The 25,000-nt window shown below is 40.1% G+C and overlaps 1 protein-coding gene across 1 annotated transcript in view; it reads left to right on the forward strand.

Moving 5' to 3' along the window:
- The window catches only part of mboat2a (membrane bound O-acyltransferase domain containing 2a), a 41,340-nt gene that overhangs the window by 16,302 nt on the left and 38 nt on the right, over positions 1–25,000 (forward strand). The window contains exons 2-13 of the mRNA XM_034222216.1: positions 9,100–9,245; positions 12,565–12,642; positions 17,112–17,207; positions 18,216–18,271; positions 19,520–19,574; positions 20,486–20,672; positions 21,260–21,452; positions 22,009–22,112; positions 22,194–22,258; positions 22,658–22,790; positions 23,555–23,706; positions 23,908–25,000. The exon at positions 23,908–25,000 is cut by the window's right edge and continues 38 nt beyond it. Of these exons, the coding sequence (XP_034078107.1) occupies positions 9,100–9,245; positions 12,565–12,642; positions 17,112–17,207; positions 18,216–18,271; positions 19,520–19,574; positions 20,486–20,672; positions 21,260–21,452; positions 22,009–22,112; positions 22,194–22,258; positions 22,658–22,790; positions 23,555–23,706; positions 23,908–24,073 (1,431 nt within the window). The 3' untranslated portion in view covers positions 24,074–25,000. The remainder of the gene's footprint in view (positions 1–9,099; positions 9,246–12,564; positions 12,643–17,111; positions 17,208–18,215; positions 18,272–19,519; positions 19,575–20,485; positions 20,673–21,259; positions 21,453–22,008; positions 22,113–22,193; positions 22,259–22,657; positions 22,791–23,554; positions 23,707–23,907) is intronic.

Consider the following 25,000-nt stretch of genomic DNA (forward strand, 5'->3'; position numbering starts at 1 on the left):
TTATACTTCACTCGCGTTTATGTCCAAATCCATCAGAAAACCAAGTTATGTTTTTAAGCATGAAAGCTGTAGGCCTATAGCTGTCAACTGTTCAAACTGTGATCACCAGTTCAATAAATGTGACAAATTCGACTTGGTTTCTATACTTATTTGAACATGTATCTATTTATTTTTCAAAAATCGAAATTTTTCTTTTAATTTTTTTTTTTACCATTTTTTTCCACATTTAAAAAAGAATATGATAGGATATGTACATTTTGGTTAATCGGTTAACCGTTTTTTTGGGTGTCGAATATTCGAATATACATTTGCTTTCAAATTCCCATCCCTAGTGTGCAGTACTATCTGCTATGTTTTCAATGTTTTCATGCATCATAATATAGTCTATGCCATCAGCCTGAGTTATACTGCACTGATCTGTGTTTATTGATAATTCGCAAATGTTAAGCATTCTAATAAACAAAAGCTGGCATGCTGATACTGTAAACTGTACTTAACTTTAAGACAGTGAACATGGTTAACATTAAACCTGCTGAGCACGCGTGTTAGCATTACCACTGTGAGCAGCGTTATGATGCTGATGTTAGCATTTAGCTCAAAGCACAGCTGTGCCTCACAGAGCAGAGCTGACAGTCTTATTCTTATTTTTATGGAAAAGGAAACACGAAGCTATGCCCAGAGGAAACATGACTCGTCATCCATCTGTTCCCGCCTGCGCCATCACTCGCTTCCTTTTTCTTCACAACCTTGCTGCAGCTGCGCTCCAGCGTGACATAAATTAGCTTTAGACACGAGCAGGAAAATAAGTTGAAAAAGTTCCTTTAAACGTTGTAGCTAAAGCCCTTCTCTTGGTGCTAATTTCATACAAACATATATAGAAGAAAACAATGGGAGTGGTATTTGAAATAAGAGAAAGAAAATGAATGAATTTGAAAGTTGTGTGATAATAAAATGAACATGGGCACGCCTCTTGCCCTGAGGGCCTTCATGTTACTCCTCCGCATACCCACACACACACAGAGAAATGCAAACTGTATTTCCGTCAACAATAAGCTTCAGGAAGCTTGCTTATCTCTGCCTTCCACTGCATCCACAGTGACTTCCTCCCTCCTTTTCAGCAACTCCTTCCCCTCTGCCAGTTTGTGTGTCAGTCTATAATGTAGTTTCTTAAAGCTGAGCTGAGTCCTGTGCCACAGCTGCCAGGAGGAACTGCCTGACAGCTTATTGCCCTTAAGCGCTAATCGCTCCCTAGCGCCTGCCACCCATCAAAACATCTGCACGTTGTCTGTCTCACTTCCTCCATACTCCATACTCACTGTAATGATATAGGATTGATTTGCAAAGACAATATCATCTGGAAGATAAAGCAATCATGCAGAAGAGGATGGGAGGAAAGAGCTCTTATTGTAGCTAAAGGGTGTGTCCTCGCTAAGCCTTTTTGGAGAGGTTTATTTGAGCTCTTGGAGTTACTATTAGGCCAGTGGGGGTTGTTAACTTGGGTGAAAAGAATCGTTCTCTATCCTCTGCCAAGCAAACTTTGACAGAGTCAGACTGGCTGGTTACCAAATCTTAATCGTGCAACCTTTGTTTTGACAAGCCTTAGTTCGCTAGTAATTGAATAGTTTTATAACTTGAACCATCGTCCCACATAAAATGTATTCATATTTTGTCCTCACACCCTTCATTTATTCCTAAACTATTTAGTTTTTGGCCAGTGACAAGTAAATGGTTTTGCTGCAGTGCATTTATCCAAAATGTAGCTCTTTTCTGGGGTTCGCTAAAATTGTACAAACTGTTCTCCAGCGCAGATGTTTCGGCCTAAGATTCTGAAACAAAAGCAGCGCTGTACCCAAGGGTGAAGTTGTCTTCAGAGTTAATCAATAATGGAAGGGAAGATCCATGTAATATGAATGAATAAACAACGCACCCTGGCACTGGAGGGCGTATATTGCCAAATGTTTATTCAGTAAACTACCATCCCAACACCGATGACAGTTTCAGATCTTATTGTTTTTTGTCATGCAGTGCATTATCTTAAATTACTACAACTTTCATTATGAAAAAGCTAACACCCATGAGTCTTGAAATATCACAAGTCTTTGCATTTATGTGAAAGGCATCCTTGATGTTGGACCAGTCACAGCCGGGATGCTATGTTGTCAGTTCACACAGTTTAAAATCACATCTGTGAGTGGAATGTAGCGAGTGGACTAGCATGTGGTCTCATTATATAACTGCTGCTCAGGCCAAAGTAACAGGTGTGTTTACTTTGACAATTGAAGTCGCAACCAATGGCATTCATTTCCAATGTCTGTGTGTCCATATCACAGCATGTGGTGGGTCTAGTTCATTGAAATCCATTCAAAAACATGTGTAAGTACCTTTAGCTATACATATGTTTACATGCAATGAAAAAAACTGTTTTGTAGTGATCTAGAAAAAAAAAGATGCTCTAGTACTCTTTAAAGTTGTTTGCCATTTTATTAATCATCACATTTCTCAGGGCAAAATACAATCAAAAGTGTGCTTTTTCACAGTCCGTCAGTATTATTTCCATTCAATCAATCAATCAATGTTTATTTATATAGCCCAATATCACAAATGTTACATTTGTCACAGTGTGTACAGAATATCAGTATGACAATACGACACCCTCTGTCCTTAGACCCTCACATCGTACAAGGAAACACTTCCAGAGAAAACCCACAGTTTAAAGGGAAAAATGGGAGAAACCTCAGGGAGAGCAACAGAGGAGGGATCCCTCTCCCAGGACGGACAGACGTGCAATAGATGCCGTGTGTAAATTGAAAAGATAATACATTTGCAACATAGGTAGTCCAAATGTTTGGAAATGCATGTGTGTATAATAGGAAGATGAATCTACGAGGATATCCATCCAGGACCTATGATCCAGGACCACAGCCACGACTCAAGATCCAGGACACAGGAGCGCAGGATCATCCATGACTCCGGATCCCGGCGTATATAGACACCAAAAAGAAAGACATTTGGGGAAGCTGGGTTAATCGGAACATGAGAGTACACAGGTATAGACAGAGAGAAGGAAGAAGTAAGATGTCCCCCGACAAACTAAGCCTATATCAGCAAAACTAGGGGCTGAATCTAATCAGCCCTAACTATAAGCTTTATCAAAAAGGAAGGTCTTAAGCGCACTCTTAAAAACGGATAGGGTGTCTGCCGCCCCAACACAAACTGGAAGCTGATTCCACAAATGTGGAGCTTGATAAGAAAAGGCTCTGGCTCCCATTGTACTTTTAGAGACTCTAGGAACAACCAACAACCCTGCATTCTTGGAGCGCAATGCCCTAATAGGACAGTAGGGTATAATGAGTTCTTTAAGGTAAGATGGCGCCTGCCCATTCATCTCAATCACACCAAAGCTGACTCTTTGAAAAGCTTGCTTATCTCCTCTTATCTTATGTTCAAACAGAGATTGGCTACTTACATGTTGGGAGTCAACAGTCATCAAACCATTCAACATGTTTTTCATAAATCTACCTGCTGTTTTGTTTTTAAATTATTTTACTTATCAAAGTAATTATTTATACTTCACAATCAAAATGTTGAAACTGTAAAATAGTCAACTTGTTCTTTACACTAATAGCTTAAGAACATACAATTCTTAATAGATAAATTGCTGTGTCTGAGCTTTTGCCACACATTCAGTTTTCAAGTTTTCACCCACGGCTGAAATCTGCCTCAACAATGCAGTTTCTCTTCCACGCTCTTCCACTCTCCCACATGAAATTCCTTCCTTACAAAGCGTGCGCTGATATCCAGGGAGGGGCTGATTATGCACTCTCTTACTGCCAAGGCAGATGTTAGAGTAGTACATATGCCAGGCTTGTAAGTGGCGCTGTAGTCTGCCACAAAAGCAGCAAAGAAGACTTCTCCCAGAATCAGCCCTTGCAAAAACAGGGCTGGAATAGAGCAAATAGAGCGAAATGAGGCATGGCTAAAATGCATGATCTGTTTGGTATTTTGAAAAAAAAACTTCACAGACATGTTTCATATAGGTATGACCCTACAATATATTATTCAAATATAGCACGATAGGTCCACGTTAAGATTTAATGTGTTTCTTTGCTGTGGGGTGTGCACATGAATATACATGGCAAAGCTTGATTGATACCTATAACCATCTCACTATTTGACATTGATAAATCAGTGACTGTATATGAGTATTTGCTGGTTTTGCAAATTAGCCAGTCTTTCATTAAGTGTGTGGACGCAGAGGTTGGCAAGTCAGCTTTTTATTCAAACAAATAGCAATGTCCTTTTTACTAAGAGAGCAGCTTGAAGTAATCAAAGCGTGTATTGTGTAAGCGCTGTTTGAAAATAAGGCTGACGTCAAAAGGGAAGCCAGAGGAGGTCTATTTGATGTGACGTGTTGTCATTACCAGGGCATCATATTTTATTTGTAGCACTTTGGAGGAAGGCAATTGCAGTTGAACCTGGGTCACATTTTCCAGATTTGTTACTTACTAGAGTTTGCCCAAAGTGAGTCAGCAAAACGCTAGTTATTTACACAATGAGGAGGAGATTCATTTTGACCTTCTGCTTACTACAGTATATTATTCATGTTTGAATGATAGATATAGCAGCCGGTCTGAATAAACACTGGCATGCATTGACACAAGTGTCAGTTGGGTTCTTTGCCTTTGTTCCATATCTGCCAAACTGATGACTGGTAGTTTGCTTTAAGATACCATGGAAACAAGGTCTGTAGCTAAAGAGACACACCTTGTTAGCAAACAATGGCCGGGGAGAGCTTAGATCTTGTTTGCTTTTCATTCATCTCCTGTGGCACCATGTTCATGCTCAGCCTTTTTTATTTACAGTTGCAAGAAAAAGTATGTGAACCCTTTGGAATTACCTGGATTTCTGCATAAGTTGGTCATACAATGTGTTCTGATCTTCATCTAAGTCACAACAATAGACAAACACAGTCTGCTTAAACTAATACCACACAAACAATTATATGTTTTCATGTTTTTATTGAACACACCATGTAAACATTCACAGTGCAGGGTGGAAAAAGTATGTGAACCCCTAGGCTAAAGACTTCTTCAAGAGCTAATTGGAGTCAGGAGTCAGCCAACCAGGAGTCCAATCAATGAGACGAGATTGGAGGTGTTGGTTAAAGCTGCCCTGCCCTATAAAAAATACACACCAGTTTTGAATTAGCTATTCTTAAGAAGCATTGCCAGATGTGAACCATGCCTCGCACAAAAGAGCTCTCAGAAGACCTACGATTAAGAATTGTTGACTTGCATAAAGCTGGAAAGGGTTACAACAGTATCTCTAAAAGCCTTGATGTTCATCAGTCCACGGTAAGACAAGTTGTCTATAAATGGAGAAAGTTCAGCACTGTTGCTACTCTCCCTAGGAGTGGCCGACCCTATCTGTGGACAGATGAAACCAAAGTTGAGTTGTTTGGAAGGAACACACAACGCTATGTGTGGAGAATCCAAAGGGTTCACAACTTCTTGCAACTGTAGGTACTCCAGCTGGATTATTTGTTTGTTTGTTGTTTATTTGTTAAATATTGAACAATGCCAGCCACGATAATAACCGTACAAAGGAGGCTGTGCTGTGTTTGTGTTCCTGTGAATTCATGTTCACAAAACCGCCAATATACGCTTCCAAATGCCATCTGATGTGATTTAGGCTAATGCTGCAGATGATTTGTTGCTACATCTGTTAGTCATACAGACTAAAGGCCCTACACTCTCATCTCTTCTCATCTCTCAGAGCTATCTAGCAGCACTCTCTATCTCTATATCTCTCTATCGCTCTCCTCATTCTGATCATCTCGCTCTCCTCTCTATCTCTCTCCTCTCTCTCTCTCTCTCTCTCTCTCTCTCTCTCTCTCATTAATCATGCAGGATCCATAGATAATGGATGGTGCTCATGGTGTCTGTAGCCTTTCACTTCGAACTGGCCAGACGGATCTGTGTTAACATGACCTATTTACATGGACGGGCCATTGTGCTTTCAGACATGCATCACTAAGCGTGACATCAAACAAACATGAAGGGCTTATAGTGGATGAGTGTTAATTTCACCCTTTACAGTATTCAGTCTATTAGTCGTGTTTTGCCTATGCGTTTCCTGCTGCTCTTTTGTCCCTAATTAGCCTTGAAATACTTTGTCATTTAGAAATGTTTAAAAAAAGGAGCTTACAGTGTATGACCACAAATGTGAGGTGATGTCATTGCACTAGAAAGACTGTTGCATTACATTGCAATTACTCATATTGGCCTTGTGTGTTACGTCTGTGTGTGTAATTTCAATTTGTTACGGGAGATTAAAGGCGCACTTAGAGCAGAGAGAAATAAATCTGGAAGCTTTTACTTTGTGCTTATATATGTTAGGGCTGCTCGATTATGGCAAAACTCGATTTATTTGGGTTAATAATTGATATCACGATTATTAAAAACGATTATCCATTTACTTTGAAAACATCCATTTATTGAAAAAAAAAATATGAACAGTATGTTTTTAACAGTTGATTACCCTGAACTTTAAGTATAATTCAACTGAAAAAACCAATTTTAAAAAAAAAAAAAAAAATTAAAAAAATCGTTTTATTTCCGTTATGTTGTTTTCATAATCGTTGCAAGCCAAAATCGTAATTGCGATTCAAATACGATTAATTGAGCAGCCCTAATATATGATGTTGATGTGGGGTATTAATATGTGAGGCACATAGATCATTAAAAGGAAGACACATCAAACATCACTGAGTCACAGACACATCACTGTGTATTAATGATGTGAGTGAGCGATAATGAACCAGACTGTCTACAGAGAGAGGAAGGCCCTGCTCATGATGGTAATTTAAAAAGTCTTAAGGTAATCACATTTACAGGATAACACAATCCAGTAAGATCAATAGAACATAATATATATGCTCCTCCTTTCCCTTTTACTCCATATGATTTAGGATAGGAGGAGATAAAGTTGTGGTCCAATATTCCTTTAACTTAGGAAGGTTCCTAAAGTAGAAATATCTTATTGGCAGCACTGATAAGAGCTGGACGAATGTTCTGTATGCTGAGGAAAGGTGTTTATTTCTTATATCCTTTAACATGGATAACACTGGAGCATCATTTTTTATAAGAAAGGAGAATGCTGTTAGGAGTAGTTGTTTTCAAAATGAATCCTTACTTACTTTCTCCAGCATTGAGTTTGTCACTATTCATTTTCTATGTGTTATAAATAAAGTCTTTCTCAGTCCTTATAAATTCTACTTTACATATTTCCTTGAACTCATAATGATTTCCATTGAGGTCAAAGAAAAGTGGTTATACAAATATTTTTGTACTACTTGGCCCGCAGGAAAAGTGTTAATCAAACAGAGAGGTTTTCATTGTGCTCCCGTCGATGGATCAGTCAATCTCACTATTGTCTGGAGTAAAGCCTCTTTGCTGTGCCATTTGGAGACATTAGGAGATGAAACAAGGTCTCAACCCAGCTTTACTATGACCTGTCAGATAGAGTAATACATGTGTTAATACAAAAGGAATGTATTGATATGAGTGTTTTGGAGAAAACCTTCCCATGTAAGTAAAGACCATACAAATTATACAATTGGCAATCCCATCACACAGTTGTATAGGCACACTACAACATACTATTACTGAACAATTATCTACATATCTTCTTATATTAGAAAACACATTAATTGAATAAAGAGAAAATACTTTAATTAACAATGTGTCTCATTTGCTTATATATACAACATCTTTAGATTTTTACACTGAACAAAAATATAAACGCAACACTTTTGTTTTTGCTCCCATTTTTCATGAGATGAACTCAAAGATCTAAAACATTTTCTATATACACAAAATAACCATTTCTCTCAAATATTGTTCACAAATCTGAAAGAATCTGTGATAGTGAGCACTTCTCCTTTGCCGAGATAATCCATCCCACCTCACAGGTGTGGCATATCAAGATGCTGATTAGACAGCATGATTATTGCACAGGTGTGCCTTAGGCTGGCCACAATAAAAGGCCACTCTGAAACGTGCAGTTTTGCTTTATTGGAGGGGTCCGAAAACCAGTCAGTATCTGGTGTGAGGGGTAGGGTTAGGGTAATGTTGTGAATCGAGTGGCCTGTGTTCGTCGTCCATAACATACGCCTGCCCATACCATAACCCCACCACCACCATGGGCCACTCGATTCACAACATTACCCTAACCCTACCCCTCACACCAGATACTGACTGGTTTTCGGACCCCTCCAATAAAGCAAAACTGCACGTTTCAGAGTGGCCTTTTATTGTGGCCAGCCTAAGGCACACCTGTGCAATAATCATGCTGTCTAATCAGCATCTTGATATGCCACACCTGTGAGGTGGGATGGATTATCTCGGCAAAGGAGAAGTGCTCACTATCACAGATTTCTTTCAGATTTGTGAACAATATTTGAGAGAAATGGTTATTTTGTGTATATAGAAAATGTTTTAGATCTTTGAGTTCATCTCATGAAAAATGGGAGCAAAAACAAAAGTGTTGCATTTATATTTTTGTTCAGTGTAGTATAGATAACGTGCAGAGACTTTAATAAGGGATTTTTTTCTATCTAAAAGTGAATGACCTTGAGAAATAAATGTTTAGATGTGCGAAAGAAGTAAGCCATTAGCTAGCTACCAAGACTAAATACATACCTAAACTGCTATATAAAATCATAACCTGGATCTCTCTGGAAAACCACTTCAATTCTATTTTAATTAGCAATGTAATCCTCAGTGATTACATTCCTACCTTGGGGGACCATTCAGGAACAATTAAAGTGAAAGAGACATGTAATGCTACTTCCAAGCGATGGACATCTGGTATTTACCTTGTTGTTTCACATTTCTGCTAATACCCCATGTATCTCTTTTAAAAATGTCACAATGCTCCATATGTAATGTCCCTCATATAGAGGTCACTTGTGAGGTTTGCTGTCTCCGATAACATTATTGTTTGTTTCACCAATGCTAGCATTTGGCATAGCTTTGGCTAGCTGATTCATACTGATTACATCCACCTGTAACACTGTTTCTGTGTCCCTCTGTGCAGGTTAACTTTGTGGCATGTCAGCTGTTTGCCCTGCTGATGGCTCTGTGGTTTCGGCTCTACCTCCACCCCAGTAAGACCAGTCCTTTCATCAGACATGTGGTGGCCACTCTGCTGGGCTTCTACCTGGCCCTCTTCTGCTTTGGCTGGTGAGTCACTCTGCTGTTTATCAGCTCTTTACTTCTCATCACTATCTTTTGACACTTCCTTTTTCATGTCATGCTATTGTAAATACACGATTATGCTGCTGAATTGTTTAGAAGGATGTTGTTAATCTCAGTATTGGTTTATGAAATATCATATCATGTAAATGATTGTTTTATAAGTAAGTGTAATGACGTGTCCACTTCTGCTTTAGTTTGTGATTCCATACATTTCTAGAATGCAACTGCACTTGGAAACAATCAATTAAGCGACTTTGCCAAATATTTATTCAGTTAATTTATTAATTTCATAGCTTTGGCAGGTCATTGATTATGAAAATGATATTCCTTTACACATAGGTGCCATTATAGTGTATTGATATGTTTTAGCAAAAGCGATTATAACACCCTTGGCAAAACACAACACATTTTGTGACTTTAATCCCTTAAGAAAAGGCCAAATCTGAAGAGACTGAATAGTAAAGTCCATTGGTCTTTCAGAATGGGCTTGCTAGCGTTAGCAGTATGCTAACAGTTTTAAGTTTTATTATTGACCTACCAATTAGTTTACAGATAGTGAATTATTATAGTGTCATAGCAGATAGGTGTCTGGAAAAATACTCTTAATATGTGAGGAGTACTTCTTTCATTATAATAGAAAAATAAAATGATCAATCACTCCATTGAGTCTGCTGTTACTTTCTTCTGTCATCAACCGACATCCTTTTCCTTGTTTGTTTCATGTCTGCCCTCATCCTCCTCCGTCCCTCCCTTTTGTGCCAGCCCCCTCGCTGCCCTTCCCATCCTTATTTTCCCTAACCCCGTCCTCGTTCCTCTCACCCGCGCCAAGCAAATGGGTCGATAGGGCAGTAAAAGATATCCAATTATAAAGCTATTGCCCTGTAACAGACAACCCTCTGGCAAAGTGCCTCTCAATGGGCCATCGAGTGTGTGTTTGTATTGGATAGCAAACCTCAGAAACATTAGCCAGACCTCCACCTAATAGGCCAAAATGCTAACCAGGTGAAATGTTACCTTTTCATCGGGTGATAGGGTGTTCTAGCATCACCTCGCTGCCAGACGGTTCGTGTACATTATGCAACTGACACTGAGCCGTGGTTGGTTCTTGTTATTTGTTGTGGCTGAGAGAGGTGATGTAGTAAAAATGTATTCCTGAACCAGAGATGAAACTATTTTGTATTTTTCCATTCAAGAGTCTCATGACAGTGTCAGGCAAAACTGATAACATTAAAGAGGTTTGTCCTTTACTGATGTGAGTAGACATCAGAATTTGATCCACTTCAAATGCTTGAAGTGAAATGCAAAATGTTAGGCTGCTTATTTTCCTAAAAGCTAGAGTATTTCTCTAACCCCATTGTTATCAGTATTATAACATTAGGTATACAGTAGACGTATTCCTTCAATACCTTAGCAATACAGCAGAAAGATGTGTACAAATAAGGAACTGAAACATAGTTAGTAAGATAACACAAGTAAAATGACTGTATTGTACTCGCTGAGCTGTGAATGGGCACTGTGAAAAACTGGTTTGCATGAGAGAGAAAAGGGACATAGTGTTCTTTTTCAAACAAAAACAAAACCCATTACAACATATCCTGTATGTTTTTAAATTAACAACATATGAAATTCAAAAATGAAATCATTCTGTACACAGGACTCTTGTGATGGCCTTGCTAACTTGATGTCAGATCAATCTTCTCATCTTGAAAAATGCCATTTATCCGGACATCTTCCTTGTCCAAATGGACCAAACAATCAATAAGTGTGTGTCTGTGAAAGCCTGTCAAAGAGCTCTATGTGCCAGATCAATTAAGATAGAACCAGCTCCTTTAAATCTCTATAAGCAGATACATCTAACCAAGGTTGTATATGGTACTTCCTGTGCCTGGTGCAGTGCTTAAAGCCAACTACTCATTTTAGACACCTATTACAGGAATTATAGTGTTCATCTCACTTCAGTTTCTGATTTTACAATACAAACCCATATCATGATGCAGAGGTTGAGATGAGCGATTTAAAAAGACAGATGTAATTATTTGATAAACTTCTCAAGCAGAGCAAGGTTACAGTAACTTAGAGCTGTGCACATGATGTTAATTGTTTATAGGATCCCAAACTGTTTCTGCCAGTTTAGCTTGCTTGTGTGAAATGCTTGAATGCACCCACAGATACACACACACACACACACACACACACACACACACACACACACACACACACACACACACACACACACACACACACACACACACACACACACACACACACACACACACACACACACACACACAATGTTTTAAACCTTCGTTGCACACGCTCTGTTCTTTCTTAGAGGGCACCTGGCTGTAGCCCTGGAGGATCTGTTGCAGAGTGTTGGTTTATTTTAGGATCTATTCGCTCTCTATCAGACGCACATGTTTGTGTTTGAATGTCACTGGAGATAACAGTTGAAACATTTCCTCTGTCATCTGGCGCTCAGCTCAATTGAACTTTTGCAGACATGCTAAACGATCATGTTAATTGATACAGGCTAACCTGTCAGAATGTATACTGTCTTAAGATATATTTTTCCTCTACCTTCATCTGATAATACTGTATTATTTCATTTGTTGAGCACAGTTAATTCACCCGCTTATGATCCTTGTTCCCTGCCAACCCCTGATGCCCTCATCATCTTTGTTGACTCACTGCTAACACAGTGTGGCGTCTCTGGCCTCCTGGAGGGCCTGACGTTGGTAGCATCACACACTGTGCCCTTCAAAGACCCATCTGGTAGCTGTTGAACTGTGTGTTTGTGCATGCCTGTGTGTATGTTTTTACAGGGGGAGAGATTGGTCAACATAACTCGGATTTTGATCAATTCACACACAATCATGTCTCTGTAAGGGTGCGATGTATGGAATCTTGCATCTGGAAGGCAAGTCATTTAGGCAAGGCAAGGCAAGTTTATTTATATAGCACTTTTCAACACAAGGCAATTCAAAGTGCTTTACAAAAAATGAAAGACATTAAGAAAATGGCATTTAAAATCAGTCATTTAGGAACATGGTGAGGTGGTGATCGTCACTCTCCTGCCCAGGTGACATATTCCTGGTTACACACATGACTGATGGTGTAACTGCGGTTTCTTAATGCTGTTGTTTCCTCTTCCTAATGGCTCCTTGGGATGATGAATCAGGATGTGGATTGCAATACAGAATGACGAATGGGCATGTGTGTTAGAAGGAATATGTTTCCCAGTAAATGACAAGAAAATGTTTAAAGCTGAATATAAGGTCACTCAATAATGTATGTATCTTTGCAGGTATTCCCTTCATTTCCTGGTGCAGAGTGGTCTGTCCTACAGTGTGATGATCTTCGTAGGCCTGGAGCACATGCACAAGTAAGTGTAAACCACCCACACAGAATTGTGAAACACTTCTCCGTATCCTTGAGTAATAAACCTTAAAAGGGCAAGTTGAAGCATGACAAAGACATTTGTCAAAGTCGGTAACCGAAATCTTCTCAAATGTAAGATTTGATGTTAGATAACGTAAATGCTTCATCTCGGCTAACTCTGACCAATCTTGTATTAGCGTCATTATTTGTTTGTCTCGGGTTTTTTGGAGGCATTCGAGCCTGGGTCACCATGACGATGATTCTGCCCCCGGGCTCCCATCTGTGACCATGGCTTATCAAGAAAATGACACGAACGCACCCACACAGACACACACATTGCCCATGACTTTATTTTATTTTTTATATTCAAGGTTATAAGTGCAGGTGCAAACAGAAGATGTTCCCTCTGGAGAACTTGAAATAGATTGTTGCAGAACATTAATCACTAAAGCAACTGCCCTCTGAAAGAAAGGACTCAAATTCAATGACACTGACCCTTACATACTGACTATGCCACTTAAACATAAAGGAGTGTTTTACTTCAAGTCATATAACTTTATTTCTAGAAGTTTAACAAACTACAAACTGCTTAAGTGTGCTTTTAGCCTGGGGTTTTGTTCCTCATGTTGTGTGTGGATAAGCTGCTCCTTTTACAGTAGCTCTTGTAAAAATGTGTGTCACCCAAACCCACACAACTCAGTCGCACTCAGATATAGAGTTCCGCTCCCGCCTCGCCTCCCCCCCCCACCGGATGAGGGTGGGGCTCAGGGGCAGAGAGGTGAGGAGTACCACAGAGGCAGGACGCTGTGACATGCTCATGCTTGCAGAGGACGTTGAACCCACTGCCTCAGGTTTTTGCATAACAAATGGTTGTTATCTTCGCAGGAGGTTGTGATTTACATGGGGCCGTGTGCTTTTGCCTACTCAGTGTTTAACGCAGGGCTTTTCCTCTTTGAACTGCGCTTGTGTTGGTTACATGAGTAGACAAGGCTTTCTAATATATTCAAAGATGTTCATAAACAAAGGATTATGACTTTATTTTGATGATACGGTTTTTCTTCTTTTTTTGGTTAGGATTTGTTTGCCTCCTATTGTTTATTTTAAGGTCCCTTTAAAAGAAAGAGGAAACTGTCAATGTAAACCTGAGGTGTAAATGTTTCATTTCAGGCTTCTCTCTCAACAAAAGCAGAAAATATGCCAAGTTGAGAAATGGGCCTTTGGTTAAACTCTCACCTTGCCCTATTTTAGAACACCTTCTCTGGAATATGACATGTCCTTTTAACCCTGCATTTTAATTCCTTTTTATTTTTATTTCAAGTTGTCGCTTTCTCTCTGCCTTTCTCTTTCTCGGTTTGATTTGTCTCTTTTTATACATCTTTTTTCTTATCTCTTGTTTCAGAGCCAGCCATTTCTTCTTTTTATATAATAACACACTGTAGCCTTTGCTCATGATAATACTGCTGACAAGAGATATTAATGAGTATAAGGCTGATTATGTACACTTATTTCCAATAACACCTAGCACAATGGCACTTGCTGCACGTCTGGAGCGTTCCCTGAACAGCAGCACTGTGGCGGGACTTGTTGCCTCTATTTGATGTTTCCCACTCAGTTCTCAGCCCTTGGGGGTAATTGTACAATCCTTGTTCCTTGTAATAACGGCCTGTCCACACTACAGCTTCGACTGCTTCAAAAACGGTTTCCAACGCTTCTGCCCATTCACTTTGAATGGGGTGACGTCACTTTTCGCCGAACTGCATTGTGGGAAGCAGAGCGGAGCTTTCCTGGCGTTTCAGGCTGCAAAAGTTGAGCAATGTTCAACTTTTGAAGCTTCTGAAGCTTTCGGTGGAAGCGTCAGCCAATCAAATCATATGCCAGTACAAGCTCTAGCCAATCAAACCGCTGCTTGTGTGTCAGGGGCGGGAGATTCATGTGATTGGTTGTTGGTCGAGCTTCAGACACGCCGAGCTCCAAGCTTTTTTTGAAGCTGTAGTGTGGACGGGCCGTAAGTGTAGAGTGAGCGCAGTGTGACAGCTCTATAGAGTTGCAAAAAGCTCCTTTTTTGTGGACTGTGGGAACGGGTGTGAATGTGAACCCCGGCTTAGTGTAGCTCTGACCACTTTGTTCGACTGCTAGGTATCATATGTCATGCTATTCTACTCTCTTGCAGCTCTAGATCTCTTGCCACCCTCTCACACAGAATTGACACAGCAGAAGCAGAAAAGTGCAGCCTGCTGTGGGCTGCCATACAATTTATTTGGAAAATGCGGCCAATCTGAAAGTTTGGGATATGTTAACCCATTGTGCAAAGGTGTGGCGAGAGAGTAACCTTAGCCAACCTGTAAACATGTTTCTGTAGCTGCTGTGACATGTTGACATGTGTCACGAATACAAATATTCCTGCTTGAAACACATGAACATGCCCCCTTGCTGTAGAAATATGTCGTTATTGTGGTGTGCACTTCCTGCAGATAGCAGACAGGGATAACTGTGAGACAGTAGGCTGTGACAGTAATACTAGTGCCCTCTTATTTAATATTAAAGAAAACCATAAGAAACTCAGACAAAATCTAAAAAGACCGTGTTATAGTATCTACATATGTCTCTTTATTACCTGTGACATTAGGGTCGACTGATCTTTTTTTTACTGGAAGAAGGACAGGTAATGGTGACAGCTGAGACTTTTCCCTCTACATTTTTACCAGTTTATCAGCCCAAAACACTTGGCAGTACAGATGCCCTAAACATGGCCACTCATGAAACCGCCCTATAGACATCACCAGCTTCAGTTACGACCAACGCCTAGGATGAGGATAGAATGGAGAAATGGTATTCTATCTGTAACATAAGCACGCCGTTCAATTAGATTTCATTTTCATTTAAGGTGTGAAAGCATGACTGTAAACCTGACGGTGTACAAATGAGTGACTCGCAGACACAAGATGAAACGTATGGAAATAAAATCTGGATCCATGTATGCATTTGAGTAAGCATGAAGTGTGCCTCGAGGCATTTATTCAATGTACAGTACACAGCGTTATAGAGAGTCCTCAGACATGTATTTATAGCTGGTTTTCCATTTTCACCGCTCCATGTGCAGTATGCATCCATACCTGCGGCTCAGCCCGTTGACATGCCAACCGCTGTCCCGCAGTGGGAGGAGGCCAGCCTTTCTTTAGTCTCAGCCCCGTCTGATGCCTCGAGTGAAGATGAAACACCCCCCTCCGAGCTGTGAATTACACAAACACAAATCAGAGGTGGATAAAGACAGGATCCCTGGTGGGCCTGCTGCAAATATAGCTGCAGCAGCACATGTAGCTCGTATCCTCTCATAACTGCAGCTGTGTCCACCAGTAAATAAAGCCGATCTTGGTTAAATAGCGTTGTTGCTAAGGATTGTTAACAAAAAAAGAATTACGCTCTGTTGCACTGCTAAAGATGTCCACTTTACGTCATATTACCGCATACTCTGGTGCGGAGCATATTTAGTCTTTGTGTTCAAACATTTCTGCTGTTTTCAATGCAAACGTAAACTCGTTTCACTGAAACTGAACGTTGCTGGAGTGATCTGTAGCACGATACTGTCCCTTGCTTCAAGAAAATGGCAACCCTAGTGTAAGCAAGTGTAACAGGACAGGTTATCTTACTGTATCGGCAGGATTTTAGTCCAGGTGTAATGATGTCCTCTTGACATTGCCTTCTCTGCATCTGGTTTTGTTATAAATAATAATGTGTAATCATTTTTTCCATAAATGTTTCATATTGCTGAAGTGTGAGTTGTTTAATTAATTGTGTTATTACAAATGCTTGGTAATAGAGATGATGTCTCGGCTGCTCCTCGGACTGCTGCAGATACAGTAGACTTACAACAGGCGTCTTATCAGCAATGCAGCTGTGCTCTAGCTAGTGGGTTGTACTCCTCAATAGATGCTGCACAAACCTCCTTTTGTTAGCAGAGGAATGCTAACTTGCTAGCTTTGACTTGGGCTGTCTCTGCAGCAGCTTTGTACAGCAGGCTTTAGAGCAACTCTGTCTTTGGCCTTCTCCTGAAAGCTTGTGTTGTCCTCTGTCTTCAACCACTGACCCTGACACATTATGAGAGCCTCCTCTGCTCTTTTGTCCGATTTTTGACCCCCCTTCCTATCCTGTCCGTAGCTCTGCCCTGCTGCCGAGGCCACTGTCTTTTGTACTGTTCTGGATAAAAAAAGTCCTTGTTCTGCGGCAGATATGAGAACAAAGGGATGGACTAAGAACTCTGAGGTTAAATCTTCCCGATGTGTGCATTAAGATGCCCTTTCTTAAAAGCTCTATATTGCTGTGTAGATACAATTGTTTAGAATGTTAGAACTTATGCATTTAAATGTTTTTGGCTTTTGAACACAACATTTCTGTATTTTTGTAAAAGCAATTACCTTCATACCTGTGTAATAATTTCTTCCTCTAATTCCTCTTTTTCTTTCTTTTCCTGCACAGGTACTGCTTCATTGTGACACTTAGTTATCTGATAGTATGTCAGATCACTCGTGTCTACGTGTTTGACTATGGCATGTACTCTGCAGATTTCACAGGGTAAGCTTCACTAAGACTATATTACTTTTTAAAATCTTTTTTTAATTTTTATAAAAACCTCCAGTGGTATTTATGTTGAATGCTATATGAAATACAAAGCTAAACAAAACCAGAAGTTAACAGTAAGAGTCAGGGGAAATAATGGGATATGACTCAAGCAGACTGAGCCAAACAGAAACCAGAGCGTGTCACTCTGCTGTGTCCGCAGGAGGACGTCGATAGCGACTCTTGTGGTTGGTTCCCACTTCTCCAGACTGTCTGACAATTTAAGCAGACAGCCTGCACTCCCAGCGCGCCACGATGGGGGATGCTAGTTGCTAAGCAACCCAATGCAAACCCATACTGCGAGGGCAGAGATTTCAGTCTTTTAAAAACCTAGTCTGCCATTCCCTTTACATCCCTTTGAAAAGTCAAATTCACGTTTTCCTTGAGGTCAGCATGAACCTTATAATGAAAGACGAGACCAGATAGTAAAAACATTCCTATTATTTTATCAAGAGACCAGAACTTATCTGGCCTGTTGGCTTGTTTTGACTACATTTTATCTTGCCACCAACCGTTTTCATGTAAGCAATTAGTCAATAATCTGTATTTGCTGAAGGACAGAAAGAGTGTACATGTCTTAAGGAAGGTTAGGGCAAAAGAGAGCCGACTTTAAAAGGTCTCTGATAGAGTATGGCTTGAATAAGTCAAGAGAAAGAGGGCTCAGTGTCAAAGGAATGATAAGACCTTGGGAATAGAGAAGAGGAATAGAAAGAATAAAAGGAAGTCTGCAATTATACTTGTGACTTCCCATTTTGGATGAACTTTCGTCTAAAAACATTCCTTGCTAGCAGAACCTAATCACGGAACAACAGTTTAGCATGACATCTTCTCCTTTACTTAAAAAAACAAAACATTTTTGGTTAAGCATGTGAGAAATACTTGTATTAGAAAATGTGACCCTGTTGTGTGGTTTTGAAATTCTCTATAGTTACATGGCTATTTCTGTTTGATGATTTTTATCAGGCCCATGATGGTTATAACACAGAAGATTACCAGCTTGGCGTTTGAAATACATGACGGTAAGACAAGCGTGTGCGTGTGTGTCTTTTGTCTTTGTCTGTGTGTGCGAGCATCCTCTTTGCAAAACATGTGACAGAAGTGAAAACGGTTTATTTCTCTTTCGAGTTTCCAAAAAGGTCACATGGCCATGTTCCAGTTCTGACAATGGACTAGTGAACAAGACAGCATAAACACAGTTATGCAATGGAGCAATGACCAAATATGCACTCTCGCCCATAAACCTCCCCCTGCTCTCTCTGTAACAGGTTATTGTCTCTAAACACGATTTGAGCTAGACTGAATAATGTTGAAAAAGCAATGTTTGAACCATTTATCTGCAAGAATGAGCTCATGAGCAATAAATAAAAGGTAGAGAATGACATTGTGGTTAAAACAAACATGTTATGTGTGATCAAGTATCAGAGAGGCTTAAAGATGCGAGTCACTCAAAGCCTTTTAGTTTCCATTTGGAGACTTAAGTCCCCTCAGGCTATTCTAGCCTCATTACAATCAGCAGTCTTACAGCAAGTTATGTATTGATGTGCGTGTCGGTGGGTGCATGCATGTGTAGGCAGCGCAGAGTAGAGTAGTGTTTTGAATTCTGTTCAGGTCACCGCTTCTACTCACAACTGCGAGTCTAATGACAAACTAAGAATGTAATCCCTATCCTTATCCACTGTCGCACACTCATACCTGCCTGCTGTAAAACACACATTCACATATACTGCACAGTATTTTGCCATATATCTGTTTGCCACAAAGTCAAATACTAGCCCATATTCCAGCAGTTATTAAAGGCAAAGTGAAGCAGATTCATAATTCATCTTTTCATTTATGTGATTGGGATAAGAGTGGCCTCACATTTTCACAAAAATGTTTGGCCAAGTAATAGAGAGCAGACCCTAACTAAACATCTCAGTAACCACTAATTGCTCTCAGATGGCATTTGCCCTCTTAGAGTATTCGTCAGTAAGGAAGCAACACAAAAGTACAACCAGATGCTTCATACTTTATTTTCCTCTCTTTGTGAATGGCCCTGTTTACAGTACAGGGCCATGTGCCCTTCCTGGCATTTGATCCTGTGCTCCAATGAGAGGAACCTCTGGCACCGCGTGGGTTTGAGAGTCTGTGCTTTGTCCTAACTATGAATGGCGTACCCCTTGTTACTATTGCATGAAGCTGCATTTTAGAGCATGTTCTGCAGGTTCACATGCAAATGAATGACGTTTTTTTTATTTGACATCTCTTCCTTTTGTGTTTCTGTGTAGGTTTGACCAAGCCTGAGAAACAGCTGACTCCCAGTCAGAAATACCTAGCTATCAGGTATGTGACTCAGGTATGTTTTTACTGCCTCAGATAATGGGTTCATTAAATCAAGCCAAACTGAAAAGTTGACATGGTTTTAAATCTATTAATGAACTCAGTCTGAAAGAAATGATGCTCTTTTTAAAATAAAGGCGTCATTGCTTTGTGCATATGATATCACCACAGGCTCTCTCTGGTGTTGTCAAGCATTTGTTGGAGCATTGGTATCTCGGAAACCAAACATGAACTGCTCTCATCTGAACTGTATTGTAGGAATGCCCTTCGCTCCATCTGTCCTAATTTACAACGGCAGATTCCCCTCCCTCACAGATACTATTACAGATGGCACTACAGCTGAGGTGTACAAAGAGTGTATGAAGCAGGATGTGAGTGGGGAGATGAGTTGCTACTGTACGCTATCAGGGAGTTAATATGTGATGACATAGATGAACTGAACAGAGATAAGAGACGGAGAAGATAGCGGGACCAGCTTCTTTACATTAATTGAAAAAGTGGTTCAGTACAGTTTTATATATATATACACAATGAAACCCACTAAATGCGTAGATTATAGCATGAGCCAGTGTACCAATAAGGTCCCAGATAAGAGGCACCAAACCTTTGTTTCGTAAACCTTCGCTGGCATACTATGAGTCAGCCGCTACATTTCAGATACCTACTGGGAAGGGGAAAAATTAGCAGTCGATACAAGAGCTCTTGTTGCAGTTAGACCACTACCTCACCCAGCAGATTTAATTCAGGGAGGAAGTGTAAGAGACCACAAAAAGGTTCAAAGTCAGTCAAAGCACTCTCCTCCTGGACAATTCAATAGAAGAGGCCATACTGGTTTCTTAGTGGACAGGAAGCCATCTTTACATGTGTTTTTCTCTTTCTATAATCTGCTTTATCTCTTCCCTGTGGCCTTTCAGACGGATGCCCAGCTTGCTGGAGTACTTAAGCTACAACTGTAACTTCATGGGCATCCTGGCAGGGCCCTCCTGCTCTTACAACGACTACATGGCTTTCATCGAAGGAACGTGCTACCAGCCACGCCACCAGGAGAACGCCAACGGCAAGGAGAACGGAAAGTACAGGCAGACAGAACCCTCACCCAAGGTACAACACAGGTTTAACCGCTTTAATAGAAATGCGAACGTTATTTAAAGTCTTCAAACACTTATTGGAGTAGAGCACACCTGCATGTTGTGTTGTGGTAGGTGAAAACCTTCTTAATCATAAACCCTCAAAGAGAATAATTGAAATAGCAGATATAATGTTTCAAATCAGGACTTTATACTATGATATTATTTTTTTAGTGGTTTATGTTTAAAAAAACAAAACAGCAGTGTAGTTGTTTCAAGGTGTGCCGGGTAATTATAAGGCACGTGTTCCCATTAGAGAAACAGACACATTATTGAATAGTGTGATGCAAATGTCTGAACCTCAAAGCAATTTCTGTTTTCTTATCGCGTACTGCATTCATAATTTAATTATTCATCGTAAATTAGAATGAAACTGAGAGGAACACAATCGTTCTTGAATAAAACTAAGAGTTATCAAGGACTTTAGTTAACCTCAAGGTAACTAACTTTTGTATCACTTCTCCTAGTGTGTTTATTATTGATAGCCGAATACAATATGATGTAATGGGTTTTGTTTAACTGGGCTACTTGATCCCACTCTTCTCTCTCACCTCCACCCAGAATGACGTCATCTCCAAGCTGTGCACATGTGCCATCTCGCTGGGCATCTATCTGTCTCTGTGCAACCTGCTTCCTGTGGAGCACTCCATAGACGATGAATTTGTCAGCTCCACGCCCTTCTATCTGCAGATCATCTATCTTTACCTGGCCATGCTGGCTCTCAGGCCCAAGTACTACTTTGTCTGGACACTTGGTGAGTTTGATGTGAATATCTCACTGGAGTGCACTATTCCTACCACCAATTCCATACAAAAGATATACTTTTCTTTTGGTTGTTGGTGAATTTAACTGGAAGAGGGACCTTGAGTTACCCTGAGTACCTTAAAGTACCTGGATGGCCTTTGTGTGTCCCTGTCTTTTTCTGTAAATAATGAACTTTGAATGAACACTATGTTCCATTCCCTTTAATAGCTCGACTGGTACAAATTTTATACAGCGTTATCTTTTGGTTTTGTTAAATGCTACTGCCCATTGAGGTTTCATGAACTCCCTGAACTTGGTTATTTTTAAAGTAGTCTGTAAAGTATGTGAGATGCAGCCTAAAACAGTCCCTGGCTCTTATTTAACTGCATCTCTTGATACAACAGTGCCATCTAGTGTTCAGCTAAAAAGTTGTTAAAAGGACAGAAACAGTTGATGCCAGATCTCCATCTTTCTCTGTTGTTGCTTCACAAACTAATGCTTTCTAAGGATATGGAGCTGTTGTCATCTTTTAATGTTGAAGTAACATTTGTGACTTTCTCCTGCAGCTGATGCTATCAATAACGCTGCTGGATTCGGTTTCAATGGATACAACAAAGATGGCTCCCCCCGCTGGGACCTTATATCAAATCTCAGAATTCTGGACATTGAGGTTAGGCTCTTTTTATCAGACAAAGCATATGGCCATTTTTTCTACTTAAGTCTAAAGACTAATTTTGTGGTTTACTTTCAGTTTGCCACCAGTTTCAAGATGTTCCTAGACAACTGGAATATCCAGACAGCTCTTTGGCTCAAAAGGTAAAATCATTAATGTTGTAATAAAGTACCCTGCTTAGTTTGTGTGAGAGCAAGACCTGGCTGTAGAGGGTGTATGATGCATATCTGAAGTATAGCCATTTGACTTATAAGCATACTAGACTAAAACACTCACATACATTATTAATACATATACATAAAACATGAATTAGTTCATTCAAGAACAAAACCCATTAAAAAAACAATAAAAAGGATAACCAATTGTGTTCATTGTAAATAAAATATATCCTAACAACAAAAACACAAATTTCTTTTTATAATGTGATACATATTTGAAGACAACTATTCATTTCCATTTTATTTCTTATGATGGCCGGTCTCTTTCATTTATTTGTATTTGAAATGTTTTGACTAAACCCCTAATATGTGTCCTGTTTCCAGGGTGTGCTATGAGCGCTGCCCCTTCAACCCTATGGCGGCCACCTTCCTGCTGTCAGCCATGTGGCACGGGTATTACCCCGGCTACTACCTGACCTTCCTCACTGGCATTGCCATGACCATGGCAGCTCGTGCAGTAAGTACCCACAGTTCCTGTCTATACAGTAGCCATTGTTGTAGTTTTCCCAGCCAGATTCAGCCATATGGATAATTATGCTCTTGTAGCTCATGAGTCATGAATCACCCACTTTGGAGTGAACCCTACTGTCATTATAGACATTTTGTCTTAGAGCTCTTTAGATTTGCCAATGCTACTTAGCTTAAACCACAGACAAACAACACAATCCTTTTATGGGGAGTAAGGGGATAATAATAAAGTATCCTGGTATGCCACTTGTGTTTCAGTGTGAGGCCTTTACCACTAATCTGTGCTAAGCCAGACCTCTTCACTTTAGTCTTGTGAAAGAAGGGTATTTATGTTGAGACATTGTAGTGATGCTACAGGGGGATAATCTATTTACGAAGTTGATTAACTGAAACGCCCGCACAGAAAAGTGTTGTGCAGGTGAGTTTATCCTTCTTTTAGTCAAAGGAGGACTGACCCAGTTTCTCTATAAAACCACTGGCCACTGCCCACACAGACATGTCAAGAGATAGATTCCTCTGAAGAGTTATGAGATGGAAAAGGACAGCGAGAAAGAGAAGAAGAAAAGAGAAACGTTAAGCAGATTATAAGCAAAACTAGGCAGCTATGCCATTGCCTGCTGTCATGAAAGATTTCAGGAATCAGGATAATTGGTTAATTTAAAGTCTATTGTACAGTTAAATAAGAAGAATGCACATTCAGTCACATGAAAATAATGTTGGGAACTCACATGATGTTCTTTTGTTTTTTTCCAGGTAAGGCACAACATCAGACCACACTTCATGGTCTCCGACTCGTACAAGCGCATCTATGATGTCATCACGTGGGCATGGACTCAGGTTGCCATTAGTTACACAGTGGCACCATTTGTCCTACTTGCTGTGGGACGCTCACTAAAATTCTACAGGTTTGTGTGTTTGTTGACATGAAATAAAAGGCCAACAATGATCAGTGTCATTCGTGTGAGGACTGCGGTTTAATCAGCTATTGGCTGCTAGACAGGCATACTCATAAAAGATGAAGGTTACTTTGCCACAGAGCTGTGTTGTGGAAATAGTTATTAAGGCTAAATAAATTCTCATATGTGACTAATTGGTTGTCTCTGCAGGTCCTGGTACTACTGCTTACATATCCTCTGCCTCCTGGTGGTACTGGCCCTGCCTATCAGATCAAGACGCCGACAGGCCAAAGAGCAACAGGACGGCCTACAGGACAGCCAGATTGACCACAACAGCACAGACAACAACTGCAACCAGAAAGAAAAGGCCACATGAGGCGGAGGACCGACAGTCCCTCTTCAGCAGTAGAAACACTGAGAGGAACCACTGAGATCTGGAGTGTGGCGAGTCTGTGTACCCGACAAAACCAAATAACGGACGCTCTGAGAATCCTAACGGACAGAAAACACAAGTCAAAGTTCTGTCAAAACTTCCAGTAGCAAGGATGACAGCAATCACAGTTTCTGACGTGGATAACCAGGATAACAATGTCCACGGTATAAACTAATGAGAGATAGTGGTAACTTTACATTACATTAGTGGAAATGAAGACTTCCAAGCTGCCTTAAACCCTCTATGTACTCTGCTGGATGGCACGCTGCATGAACCTAAATGCAGCTTCAGCATTGTGGTGTCAGGTTATACAAACAGATTAGATGTGCAGTATGTGGAGGGTTTTTGTCAATGTCTGGATACAAGCCTCTGTTAGGTGGAAACCGAAAATGTGTTCACGTAAATGAAACATAACCTTTATCATCAGCTGCCAACTTCAAACAGGCCTTAGGATCCTCAAAACATCATTATATGTCTTTTTAAAAACCTTTATTGGAGCAGTATTCACATTGTACGTGTTTTGTATTTAGATGTTTGTGGCAACACTATTCAATTCCATTCTCAATGCTTTTTTTCTGGGCTAAAATGACTGAAATAGAGTCCCGAAAGTGGAATACAAATCTCGTCTGCCTCCATCAGTGGAAAGTCTAAAAGAGACACTCAAGAGTTAAATGGATTTCTGTTTGTTTTACTTTTTTCATATCTGCTGCTCTTTTGACAAATATGACTCATCAGATAAACGTGTGTGTTTCAAAGGGAGTACATTTACTCTTATGTGACTTTCATTTTTTCTTCACAGATTTCTGACATTGTTTCCCTGATTTTTTTCATTTTTTCATATTTTTCACTCAAGTTTTACTTTGTGTTCAC

The sequence above is a fragment of the Gymnodraco acuticeps genome, unplaced genomic scaffold (assembly GCF_902827175.1).
Source record: "Gymnodraco acuticeps unplaced genomic scaffold, fGymAcu1.1, whole genome shotgun sequence".
Classification (NCBI taxonomy): domain Eukaryota; kingdom Metazoa; phylum Chordata; class Actinopteri; order Perciformes; family Bathydraconidae; genus Gymnodraco; species Gymnodraco acuticeps.